Here is a 13,079-nt window from a genome sequence, read left to right as displayed (position 1 = left end):
TTTCTTTCTTTCTTTCTTTCTTTCTTTCTTTCTTTCTTTCTTTCTTTTCTTTCTTTCTTTCCTTTCTTCCTTCTTTTTCCTTCCTTCCTTCCTTTAATTCTTTCTTTCTCTCTTAGTTTTCTTTCTTTCTTCTCTATTTTCTTCTATTTTCCTTTCTCTTCTTTTTCCTTTTCCTTTTCTTTCTTTTTTCAGAGTCTTGCTCTGGCACCCATGCTGGAGTGTAGTGGCACAATCATGGCTCACTGCAGCCTTGAACTCCTGGGTTCAAGCAATCCTCCCACTCCAGCCTCCAGAGTAGCTAGGACTACAGGCCCATGTCACCACTTGATTAAATCATTCTCAAATTTATTTTAGTATAACGTTTCAGATAAGGATATACAATCATGTGTCACAAAAAGATCTTTTGGTCAGTGACAAACGCCTATGTGACAGTGGTTCCATAAGATACAATGGAGCTGAAAAATTCCTATCACCTGTCATAATGTAGCACAATGCATGACTCAGATGTTTGTGGTGATGGTGGTAAACAAACCTACTGCATTGCCGGTCAAACAAAAATATAGGACATATAATTATGTACAGTGAATGATACTTGATAATGACAATAAGTGACTATGTTACTAGTTTATGTATTTACTATACTATACTGTTTAATCATTGTTTTAGAGTGTACTCCTTCTACTTTTAAGAAACATACTGTGAAGCAGCCTCAAGCACATTCTTGGAGATATTCCTAAAGAGGGCATTGCTATCATAGAGATGACAGCTCCATGCATGTTATTAGCCCTAAAGACCTCCTACTGGGGCTGGGCATGGTGGCTCATGCTGTAATCCCAGTACTTTGGGAGGAAGAGGTGGGCAGATCAATTGAGTCCAGGAGTTCCAGACCAGCCTGAACAACATGGCAACACCCCGTCTCTACATAAAAACATAAAAATTAGCCAGACATTGTGGTGTGCACCTGTAATCCCAACTACTCAGGAGGCTGAGGCAGGAGAATCACTTGAACCAGGAGGCAGAGTTTGTAATGAGCAGAGATCATGTGACTGCACTCCAGCCTGGGCAATGGAGCGAGATTCCATCACAGGTACGAAAAAAAAATTGAGACAAGATGAGAAGGTGGAAGACAATAATATTGATAATCTTGACCCTGTGTAGGCCTAGACTATTGTGTGTGTTTGTGTCTTAGTTTTAAACAAGAAGCTTAACAAGTAAAAAAATAAAATATTTTAAAAATAGGAAAAGCTCACAGAATAAAGATATAAAGAAAGAAAATATTTTTGTAAGGCTGTCCAATGTTTTTATTTTTTTTTTTAATTTAAGGTAAGTGTTATTACAGAAGAGTCAAAAAGTTAAAAAAACTTTATAAAGTAAAATAGTTACAGTAAGCTAAGATGAATTTATTAATGAAGAACAAAAATTTTTTTATAAACTTAGTGTAGCCTGAGTGTACAGTGTTCATAAAGTCTATGGTAGTACCTGGTGATATTCTCGACGTTCACATTTACCACCACTCACTCACTCACTGACTTACCTAGAGAAACTACCAGTCCCGTAAGCTCCATTTGTGGTAAGTACCCTACACAGGTATACCATTTTTTCTTTTATATAATATTTTTACTCTACTTTTTCTGTGTTTTGATTTGTTTAGATAAACAAATGCTTATCATTTTGTTACAGCTGCCTACAGTGTTTAATACAATAACATGCTATACAGGTTTATAGCCAAAAAGCAATAGGCTGTATCATATAGCCTAGGTGTGTAATAGGCTATACAATCTATGGTTGCATAAGTATACTCTGTGATGTTCACACAATTATTAAATCACCTAACAATGCATTTCTAAGACTGTATCCCTATTGCTAAGTGACTTATGACTGTAATTTGATTTGTGTTTAAGTAGTTCATTTTCCAAAACTTTCCTCATTGATTTAAGACTATTTATGCTATTTCAGTGGAAGCTTACACATGTCAGATGGACCAGTGAAGGGCCCAGGATAGGAAAAACATATAATATCTACCTTCCAGAACAGATTAAAAAATTTAATAAGCTAATACATGTAAAGCACTTAGCAAAGTACACGGCTCATAGTTGGGGTTCAATAAATAATATATGTTATTGGCATAGATCAAGAACATGTGAGAAATTGATAGTTTAACACCATCAAAGCTGAACTTTAAAATTCAAATCTCATTCATGTGGTGAATATTTTTTTTTTTTTTTTTTGAGACGGAGTTTCACTCATGTTACCCAGGCTGGAGTGCAATGGCGCGATCTCGGCTCACCGCAACCTCCGCCTCCTGGGTTCAGGCAATTCTCCTGCCTCAGCCTCCTGGGTAGCTGGGATTACAGGCACGCACCACCATGCCCAGCTAATTTTTTGTATTTTTAGTAGAGACGGGGTTTCACCATGTTGACCAGGATGGTCTCGATCTCTTGACCTTGTGATCCACCCGCCTCAGCCTCCCAAAGTGCTGGGATTACAGGCTTGAGCCACCGTGCCCGGCCCATGGTGAATATTTAATAATAAATATATTCATATTACTCTGGATTCTATAGATATATAACCTTTTAAGTTTAAAATATTGAAATAACCTAATCAAACTCCCATTTCATTCAAAGTGAGTTTATTTAAATTAATACAGAGTGATTATATTACAAAAGAATAACAAGTTAAAAAAATAAAATCCTTCGAGATCTAAAGATTTACCTTCATATGCAGCTTTTTCCAAAAGTGTGTATATAACAAAATCCAGTTATTTTAAAAAACATGTTAAACATTCCTTCCTTTATAGTTTAACAAGCTGATTTTTTATAGCTTATTGAACCAACATGACATGTTGACGATTAATGTAAGAAAGTCCATATAAAGGATTTTCTCTTTGATTGTGCATGTGAAGATACTTTGTCTTATGAATATTTTGTGTCTTCAATACTGATATATCCTTTATATTTTTTAACCAGTAAAATGTTTGTCACCTCTTGAGAATTTATACATTTATTTTCTCAAACAATGACAACTCTATAACTCAATCCTGCTTTTAATTCCCTGGCTACCAGGAAGCTCGAGGTTAAATTTATCTGAACTACAATCACCATTTTTTTCTTATGTTCTTGGTAGAACTATTTTCTTTGTCTTCATGGCTAATAAGATAATATATTAGTTAGCTTCTCCCATGTAACAAGTCACCCTATAACTTGGCGGACTAAAATAAGCAAATGATTTCTATTTCTCCCCGTTCTATGGTTGGCTGATGGCTTTTCTGATCTGGACTTACTTGGTCATGGCCGAATTGTCTAGGGTGGCCTCACTCACTTGTCTAGGGTCGTATCTGGGAAGGCAGGAACAACTGGGAAGGGAGGGACAACTGGAATCTCACTCCAGCCACTCTCTTATCCTCCAATCAGCTAGTCTATACTTGATCACATGCTAGCAGGAGGCTTCCCAGGAACAAGAGAGAGCAAGACTCAATGTGCAAGCTTATTCTAAGCCTCTGCTTGTGTCACATTTATCAATGCATGTCACATAAGCCAATCCAGATTCAAAGGGTAGAAAATTATTGTTTGCTGTAAGTTCAACTCTAAAAATTAAAATAAAGGTTCGAGAAATAGATTCAGCCTTTTTGTAAGATGAGTAGAAAAGTCACATTTCAAAGAGGGTTACATACAGTAAGACTTGAACATTGGTTGTGTGACTGCAGCAATCAACCTCAGGAGCATGTTGGAATTTGGGACAAAGTATCTTTGTTCAAACCCTGCTATGTTTTCACTCTATCCCACCCCCATTTGAGAACTGGTTATAACATGTAATGAACCTGCTGATGCCCCTTGAACCAAGAACAAATTAACATAGAAAAGAACAATTCGAAAGGGCAGATTATTGGAGGATCAGACAATAAATGGTCCTCAAAGGAGTAATTATAAAGCTAGGCAAAGAGATTCTCTCTCTTGTCTGAAATCCAGATGCCCAACATATACCTGACACATCTCATAGTCAAACAGTTTAATAGGACAATAAAACACATCTTAACTTCAACCCCAACCAAAGTCTTTTCTTTACTTCTTTTTATATAGGATACAAAGTGTTTTTCCTATAACAGCATCATTTTACCTGTCTTTCTACTACCATCTTGTACTTTACAATCTATCAATCTATTTGTTTTCTGACAGAAATCTCACTCACTCTGTTGCCCAGGCTAGAGTGCAGTGGCATGATCTCGACTCACTGCAACCTGCATCCCTCTGGATTCAAGTGATTATCCTATCTCAGCCTCCCCAGTAGCAAGGACTACAGGTATGTGCCATCATGTCCGGCTAATTTTTCTATTTTTAGTAGAGACAGGGTTTCATCATGTTGGCCAGGCTGGTCTCAAAAGCCTGAACTCAAATGATCTGCCCTTTCGGTCTCCCAAAGTACTGAGATTACAGGTGCGAGCCACCGAATCCAGCCTACTTTCTAATCTATTCTGCACAGTGCTGCCAGGGTGGTTTATCTGCTTTGCAGAGGGTAGGACTGAGTATCTAATAGGTATGTTTGGGAGGCAGCATGCTCAGCTCAGCCCTTTCCTGTCCTCTCTCAGCTCATTCTACCAGGAGATAGTGGGTGTACTGCTCTGTTCCCTGCCATATGGCAAAGGGCCTCCAAGAGGGTCAGGCTGTGGCTCTTAATCTGAGTCAATGACTTGATGTAGCTCAAGGCTACCTAAATCTGGAGTAAAATATTAGAACAGTTTTGGACTTAAATCTAAACTACACATTGATAATTTATCAATAATAAAAGTAACTAACTGATCTTCATTTGTGTGATTTCTGTGTCCGGTTGGTTTCAAACTTGGGAGAAGAAAAATTCTAATAAAAGAGTACAAAAACGTAAAAGGGGGAAAAAGGGCCAGGTGCGGTGGCTCACGCCTATCATCTCAGCACTTTGGGAGGCCAAGGCAAATAGATCCCCTAAGGTCAGAAGTTCGAGACCAATCTGGCCAACATGGTGAAACCCCGTTTCTACTAAAAATTCGAAAATTAGCCAGGAGTGGTGGGAGTGCCTATAATCCCAGCTACTTGGGAGGCTGAGACAGGAGAATCTTTTGAACCCGGGAGGTGGAGGTTGCAGTGAGCAGAGATCACACTCTAGCCTGGACGACAGAGCAAGACTCTGTCTGGAGGGGAGGGGACACAGTGGGGGAAAGGAAAAGAGAAGTGAGTGTGACAGCCTGCGGAGCTACTTAGCAGAGACAGGATTTCACCTTGTTGGCCAGGCTGGTCTCAAACTCCTGATCTCAAGTGATCTGCCCGCCTTGGCCTCCCAAAGTGTCATTTGTGTAATTTTACTAAAGTATGACTTCTAAAATCTAGTCCAACTCCAGGATTGTATGATTCCTGAACGAAAAACAAACAAGAGAAAACCCTGAAGTAAAGGCCTACCACTCTGTTCATCTTCTTAATCAGCCTCGTAAGTACAGCATTACCCTGCCATGAGGTAGAAAAACTAGTATTACTGATAGCCAGAAAAGGTTTATTGAATTCCCTCTGTATGTACATGCAGCCCTCCTTTGTACTGCTGAGAAAAACTATAGAGGTGTTCTGTCTAAAAAAAAAAAAAAATGATATGAATTGGGTAGAATTAAATAAGGGAAAAATGGGAGTTTTATGGATAAGGAAACGTATATACTTATGGAAAGCATTAAGTGTTTATTAAATGGGGGAAAGAGCAAGTATAAAGGCACCTAGATGAAAGCAAAGGAAAAGTAAGGTTCCAAATAGCATTACACCCCGTGAACTGCAACCACAGCTGCAAACCTAACGCTAGACCAAACTTGTATTCAGTATGCAAAGACTTATTGGTCACAGTCTTGATTTTGTTTCTAATAAGATGTAATAAATACAAGTATAATCTGAGTCACTTATAAATATCAATCTCAATAGACAACATCTAAGTACCTATTCATATCTAGAGAAATACTCAAAAATTCAAAAAATTAAGTTTGAAGGACACATCTTTGGATGAAAAACATTGGAATGAAGTACAATTTTTTTACTTTTTAACAATCAATTGTGTTAAATCACTGACATAAGAGGCCAAAATAAGACTTCTCAATTTATCACTAGCTTAACTAGGAAACCTACAATCAAGTGGAATTAAAACTTGAGTTTGAGGAGCAGAATATTCAAGTGCATCACAATAGAATCCAAGCTAGGCTCCTTAATAGATAAGGAACCTTGAGTAACCTCTGTGGCCAGAACTCATTCGTTTATTTGGGGTTATTTGTTTGTTTTAGAGAGACAGGGTCTCACTCTGTTGCTCAAGCTGGGGTGCAGTGGTGCAATCATAGCTCATTGCAGCCTCAAACACCTGGGCTCAAGTGATCCTCCCATGTCAGCCTTCTGAGTAGTTGGTACTACAGGGTGTCCCACCATGCAGGGCTAATTTTTTATTTTGTAGAAATGGGGTTTTGCTATGTTGTCTAGGCTGATCTCCAACCAACTTCTGGCCTCAAGCAATCCTACTGCCTTGGCCTCCGTAAGAGCTGGGATTACAAGCATAAGCCACCATGCCCCACCTACTCACTCATTTGTGAAATAAATAAAATAATTTCTACCCAGAAGAGTTAGTATAAGAATCAGAATGATACAACACTAAGAAACTAGAATGATATTCTTCATATCTCAAAAGATTGTATTCATTATTATATAGTCTACTGTCATCGAAGGAACCTATTCAGTTATGCAAGAGTGTAATTATTCTTTGTAGAAAGGAGAGAACAGATTTTAAAATGTAAAGGAATAGCCCAAATTCTAGAATTGGACTGATACTTTTATCTCTTAACTCACTAGTCCTCTTTTCTCATTAATATAACTAGCAAAAATGAATTAAAATGCAAACTCCAATTAAGTTTCTCTCTACCCTCTCCCCAATAAAAAACTCTCATTCTTTTTTTTTTTTTTTTTTTTTTTTGTGAGCAAGTAAAGTACATTTACCAAAGGAAGAATGTTGCATAGGGGTCTCCAAAATGGGTTGCATAAATTCCAAAGGTATGCATGATGATCCACTGGGAAAGAAAATTTTAGAATATTTTATTATATTTTATTTCATCTTTCTTAATTTATTTTTTATATATTTGAAATAATTTACATGGAGTAATAGTATGGGAGTATATATATTTATAATTTCTAAGTGAATTAATGTTCTCATATTAGGCATCTGTGCTCAAAATGTTTTCCTGAAAGGAATGTGTTATTTTAAAAACTTGAAGAAGATTACTGCCATAAGAACTGTGTGTAAGCTTTTCTTTATTTTTCTTTTTTTTCTTTTTTTTTTTTTTTTTTGATATGGAGTCTTGCTCTGTCACCCACACTGGAGTGCAGTGACCCTATCTTGGCTCACTGCAACTTCTGTCTCCTGGGTTAAAGCAATTCTCCTGCCTCAGCTTCCCAAATAGTTGGGAATACAGGCATGTGGCACCATGCCCAGTTAATTATTGTGTTTTCAGTAGAGACAGTGTTTTGCTAAATGAATTAGAAGTGAGTAGATTAGTTAGAGAAATACTATTTTGATATAGTTATGATGACCACATGCTTATGTTCAGTTTAATAAGACATACCACGCACACTGTTTTTTTAACTTTAACACACTACAAATTGAAGGAATTACGAGATGTTGCCCAAACTCTCTCTTAGTTTCAAATGGTCCCAGAAAAAAATGAGAAATTTTTTCTGTTTGTAAGAACTGCGATGCCATTAATATTCCATCATGGCATTTAATAGCTTTTATTATCAAATACATCTTCCTATTTAATCCAGAATCCTCATGCAGTGGTTTAAATAAATCTTCCCACATTATCTTTTCCATAAAGATTATGTGATTTTCGTGGGTTCTTGACCTCAGATTTACAAACCTTCTGGAATTGCATGAAAAGTGGTACATGTTGGTACATTTTTTTTCTGGGGAAAAGCTCTTTAAATACTTAAAAGTGCCCCATCACAAAAAATGGCTATGTAATGCCTTTATAGACCAGGTTATTTCTCAGTTATATATTTTTTGAGTTTAAATATTCTTAATGACTTTGGCAGAGACCCTACTTTACATTCTGCAGAGCCTCTCAACTTCTTCCAGCTAATCAGCTTCAAAGATGACCTGGCTATATACCTTTGGCTCACCTTCTGTTCAAAGATTCCCTGGAAATTTGCTGCTGATTCCTTGGAAATTCCACTTATTTTTCTTAGGTTTTTCTCATAGCTTCTATTCTCAAGTACCCTAATTATCACCAGGCTTGCTCTCCTTTGAGCCGTATTACTTGCAGAACTCAAACTAATTTTAAGAGTATGATAAGTGATAAAAAAAAAAGGAAGAGAATGAATCTAACCTTTAATGTGAGCCAGGTGTTTTACATATGTTTTCCCTTTAATCCTTGAAACCACCACATAAGTAGGCATTATTGTCATCCTCTTGCTCTCTTCTCCCTGACATGCAAGTAAAAGGTAGTTTGTGGCCAGGCTCAGCAACCCACGCCTATAACTCTAGCATATTGAGAGGTCAAGGTGGGCAGATTGCTTGAGCCCAGGAGTTCGAGACCAGCCTGAATAACATGATGAAACCCCGTCTCTATAAACAATACAAAAATTAGCCAGGTGTGGCATGCACCTGTAGTCCCAGCTACTCAGGAGGTGGAGGCAGGAGAATCAACTGAGCCAGAGATGTTGAGGCTGCATGAGCAGTGATTGCACTCCAGCTTGGGCAATAGAGACACTGTCTCACTCACACACACACACAGATACTTTGCTATAAATCCAAATAGAAACACAAGTTAATTTCATTGGAAATATTTATGCCTATAGTTATTCATTCTGCTCCAAAGAGTGCTTTTTAAGAGAAGGTAAAGAGTAGAAATTTGGTAAGGAAGACAGCACTCCTACTAAATTAAGCCTCATGAAAATAGGATCTTTGTGGGTTTTTTTTTTTTTTTCATATTCTCCAGAAATAAGGGTAATGCTTGGTGCATGGGAGGAACAAAATAAATGTTGCTTGAGTGAATACACTGATTGAACATCTACTGTATCCCAGAATTGTACCTTAGGAGGCAAGTAGCAAGTAGTATTCTCTTTATCTTATAATTGAAGAAACAGTCTCAAGGAGATTGAGCAACGTGCACAAGAACACAAGCTGTAAGTGGCAAAACCGTCAGATAAAGACACTGTAAAATTCTTACTCTTTCTTATAATGATACTAATGGTGTGCCTTCTTTAAGCATTAAAAAGGAGCTGCTATCATAAACAGTTATTACAAATACCTTGGAAAACATTCAATGAACAACCAAATTTAAATTACAAATTAGAATTTTTTTTTCTCAACTCCCCTTTCCTAACAACATGTGACTATCTGGCTTATCTGTGGTGACAAGATTAAATTTACTTTAAAAGCATATAGGATCAACCTAAAAATATTCTAATATAACTTAAAGATAATTTATGTATGTTTAACATCCATAACAGAATACAAATTACTATGTCTTTACTCTCAAATAAATGATCTGATAATATATGTAAGAAATGTGAATATGCTATTATAGATTTTTCATATATATAATTTTTCCATAAGTATTCATGAATCCTCAGAAAACATATTTGATCATTAAATATTTCTGATGAAATTTCTGAAAACCTTAAAATTTTTCTAGTTTTAGTCAATATACAATTTCATAAAATTTGACCTAAATTAATGATTTTTTTCTTTAGTAACAGGAAATTTTGGGCTTATTTCTCTAAACAATTTCAAGTCATCCATAATTACTATTTTAAAAGTAAGGATTTTAACAACTATAAGTTTTAATTATTACATTAAAAAATACAGACTGCTTCATAGGTTTTCTTAGAGCAAAGATATTTATGTAACTTACTGTACTTAATACCCAAATAGTATTCTAAAAATTAAAAGTCACTATCTTGAAGAGTATTTTTAGAACACATAACTATATATAATATTAAACAGTATGAACTTGGTCATTTTAACAATTTTTACAGAAGTCATTTTTAATAATTTGATCATTATAAACTTCAAATGACTGAGAACAGGAGCAGGTTTAATTTCAATCATGATATCATTTTATCTTAATTGTACAAGCCATCATTGAAGCATAGCAATAAATTGTGGAGAAAATACAAGAAACATTTTATCTCCCAAGCCAAAATCTTCTGTGATATTTAAATGAATTCTTTGGAAATTTAGCTTATTGATTTTTTATATTAGTGCCTTAATATTACAACTTAAGTTATTATATATATTATATATATGTATACATATAGGTTTAAGTCATGCATTGTATTTAAATTATGAAATATTGGAATCATTTTTCTGAGCTCAAAGAAGAGATGATTTAATTCCAGCAGAAACAATGAGGTTTGAACACACCATATCACCATGAAATAAATATTAAAACAGAAGTCTTTTAACATTATCATCTATAGACTCACCTGGTATCCTGACCGCTTGACTAATAAAAAACCTTCAAAGTACAAAGGTAGAGCAGTAATCTTTAACCTTTCCTGGAAGATCCTGCGAGGGGCTGGTTTTGGGGGCTTCTTAGCCATCATACCCCTCTCTTTGGTGTGTGGTTTGGTTTCAACTTGATCTCGTCTCAAACAAAATGAAATCTTCCTTGTGTGAGAGGAAGAGGCAACTGTTCAAAGAGGAAGTCCCAAATTGCTTTTTAACCACCAACACTACCACCAACAGGACACACACACACACACACACACACACACACACACACACTCACTTTTTTTCCATTACTTTTTGTGAGGTAAGAAAGAACAGGTGTAGACCGACTTTTAGAGGGCAATCTCTGGGTAACCTACATGTGCTTAGATTTAAAGTAGCAAAATAAACAGAAGATTAACATCACCTGACGATGAAAGAAACAGGTGTAGAGATTGTGAACTTTAGAGGAGACATCAACAAGCGAGTTATTCTTTCTACCTTTGTTTTTGTTTATTGCTGTCCTTTTTTATTTGCAGAAGACATGAATAAACTCTACATTAAAAATTACTTCATAGAATAATTTATTAGTACTATTTCTGTTGGTTAAATATTTCAGGGCCAAGTTTTGTATAAATAAAAAAATAATTCTATCTCATGCCCATTTGATGCTTCACTAAATAAAATCACAGTTATGGGAACATGGAATATGGAATTTTTTTCTTTTTTCTTTTTATTTTTTGCCAGTAGGTATTACAAGTGCACGAGTTTCCAATGAATACTTAGCGCTATGTTTTGAATGTGTCCTCCAAAGTTTATGTGCTAGAAACTTAATCCCCAATGCAACAGTGTTTAGGAATGGAACCTTTAGAAGGTGATTAAGTCATGAGGTATCTGCCCTTATGAATGAATTAATGCTGTTATTGAAGGAGTGGGTTTCTTTCTCTTTCTGCAGATGCAGGGTCTTGCTCTGTTGCTCAGGCTGGAATACACTGGCACAATCACAGCTCATTGCAGCCTTGACTTTTCAGGCTCAAACAATCTTCCCACATCAGTCTCTTGAGTAGCTGGGACTACAAGGCAGGTGCCACCCACCACTCCTAGCTATCTTTTTTATAGAGACAGTATCTCCCTATGCTGTCCAGGTTAGTCTCGAACTCTTAGGCTTAAGTGATTCTCCTGCTGTGGCTTCTCAAAGTGTTGGGATTACAGGTGTGAGCCATTGCACCTGGCCTGGAAGTGGGTTTTTTAAAATAAAAGCAAGTTTGGCCAGGCACAGTGGCTCACACCTGTAATCCCAGCACTTTGGGAGGCCAAGGCAGGCGGATCACGAGGTCAGGAGATCAAGACCATCCTGACTAACATGGTGAAAACCCGTCTCTACTAAAATACCAAAAATTAGCCTGTAGTCCCAGCTACTCAGAGGCTAAGGCAGGGGAGTCGCTTGAACCACAAGGCAGAGGTTGCAGTGAGCCAAGACTTTACCACTGCACTCCAGCCTAGACAACAGAGTGAGACTCCATCTCAAAAAAAAAAAAAAAAAAAAAAAAAAAAAAAAAAAAAGCATGTTTGGCACTTTCTCACATGCTGTCACCCTCTATTGCTCTTCTACCTTCTGCCATGGAATGATGGCGCCTGAAGGTCCTCATCAGATGCTGGCCGTGCTCTATGACTTCCATCCTGATACTTGAGCCAAATACATTTCTGCTCATGAGAGGATTTTTTTTTTTTTTTGAGACAAAGTTTCGCTGTGTCCTCCAGGCTGGAGTGCAGTGGTGCCATCTTGGCTCACTGTAACCTCTGCCTCCTAGGTTCAAGTGAGTCTCATGCCTCAGCCACCTGAGTAGCTAGGATTACAGTACTGTGTCACCATGCCTTGCTAATTTTTGTATTTTTAGTAGAGATGGGGTTTCACCATATTGGCCAAACTGGTCTCCAACTCCTGGCTTCAAGAAATTTGCCTATCTCAGCCTCCCAAATTGCCCCATACCTGGCCTCATTGGAGAATTCTTATTTGTGGTGTCAACAGCACATCATTTCTGCCCCGTATCTTTGCTTCTAGTTTATTCTTCCTATTGCCTCTTACTTTTAGGTGAATGATAGAGACTCTGGAGAAAAAACACAAAACAACTCTCACTTTTAGATACTGTCTGCAAGCTACTATTTTGGTATTTTATTGTTTATGAGTTTCCATAGACACTTGAATTTACAAATATGTTATATGTCATATACCACATATATTTAACTTAAAATGACCCAAGCTTAGCAAGTAGTATGACAGTTCACCAAAAGATGCTCATTTTATATCATAAGTTCAGCTGAGAAGAAGAGATGAAGGCAGGCACTATAAAAACTATGCTTGAGGCCGGGCACGGTGGCTCAAGCCTGTAATCCCAGCACTTTGGGAGGCCGAGGCAGGTGGATCACGAGGTCAAGAGATCGAGACCATCCTGGCCAACACGGTGAAACCCCGTCTCTACTAAAACTACAAAAAATTAGCTGGGCATGGTGGCGCGTGCCTGTAGTCCCAGCTACTCGGGAGGCTGAGGCAGGAGAATTGCCTGAACCCAGGGGGCGGAGGTTGCGGTGAGCCGAGATCGCGCCATTGC

At 37.2% G+C, this 13,079-nt stretch overlaps 1 protein-coding gene across 3 annotated transcripts in view; it reads right to left on the bottom strand.

Moving 5' to 3' along the window:
• STAP1 (signal transducing adaptor family member 1) overlaps positions 1–13,079 on the bottom strand; it is a 58,679-nt gene that overhangs the window by 35,393 nt on the left and 10,207 nt on the right. The window contains exons 2-3 of one of the 3 annotated variants that reach the window (XM_032259293.1): positions 12,461–12,578; positions 10,467–10,650 (exon numbers count right to left, since the gene is read on the bottom strand). In XM_032259293.1, the coding sequence (XP_032115184.1) occupies positions 10,467–10,586 (120 nt within the window). In that variant the 5' untranslated portion in view covers positions 10,587–10,650; positions 12,461–12,578. Of the gene's footprint in view, positions 1–10,466; positions 10,704–12,460; positions 12,579–13,079 lie in introns of those variants that run through there. The other 2 variants (XM_032259291.1, XM_032259294.1) reach the window with 2 other exon arrangements.

This window comes from Sapajus apella, unplaced genomic scaffold, assembly GCF_009761245.1.
Source record: "Sapajus apella isolate SASKATOON/1434 unplaced genomic scaffold, GSC_monkey_1.0 scaffold108, whole genome shotgun sequence".
In the NCBI taxonomy this organism is placed as follows: domain Eukaryota; kingdom Metazoa; phylum Chordata; class Mammalia; order Primates; family Cebidae; genus Sapajus; species Sapajus apella.
This window is presented reverse-complemented; position numbering and strand designations above follow the sequence as displayed.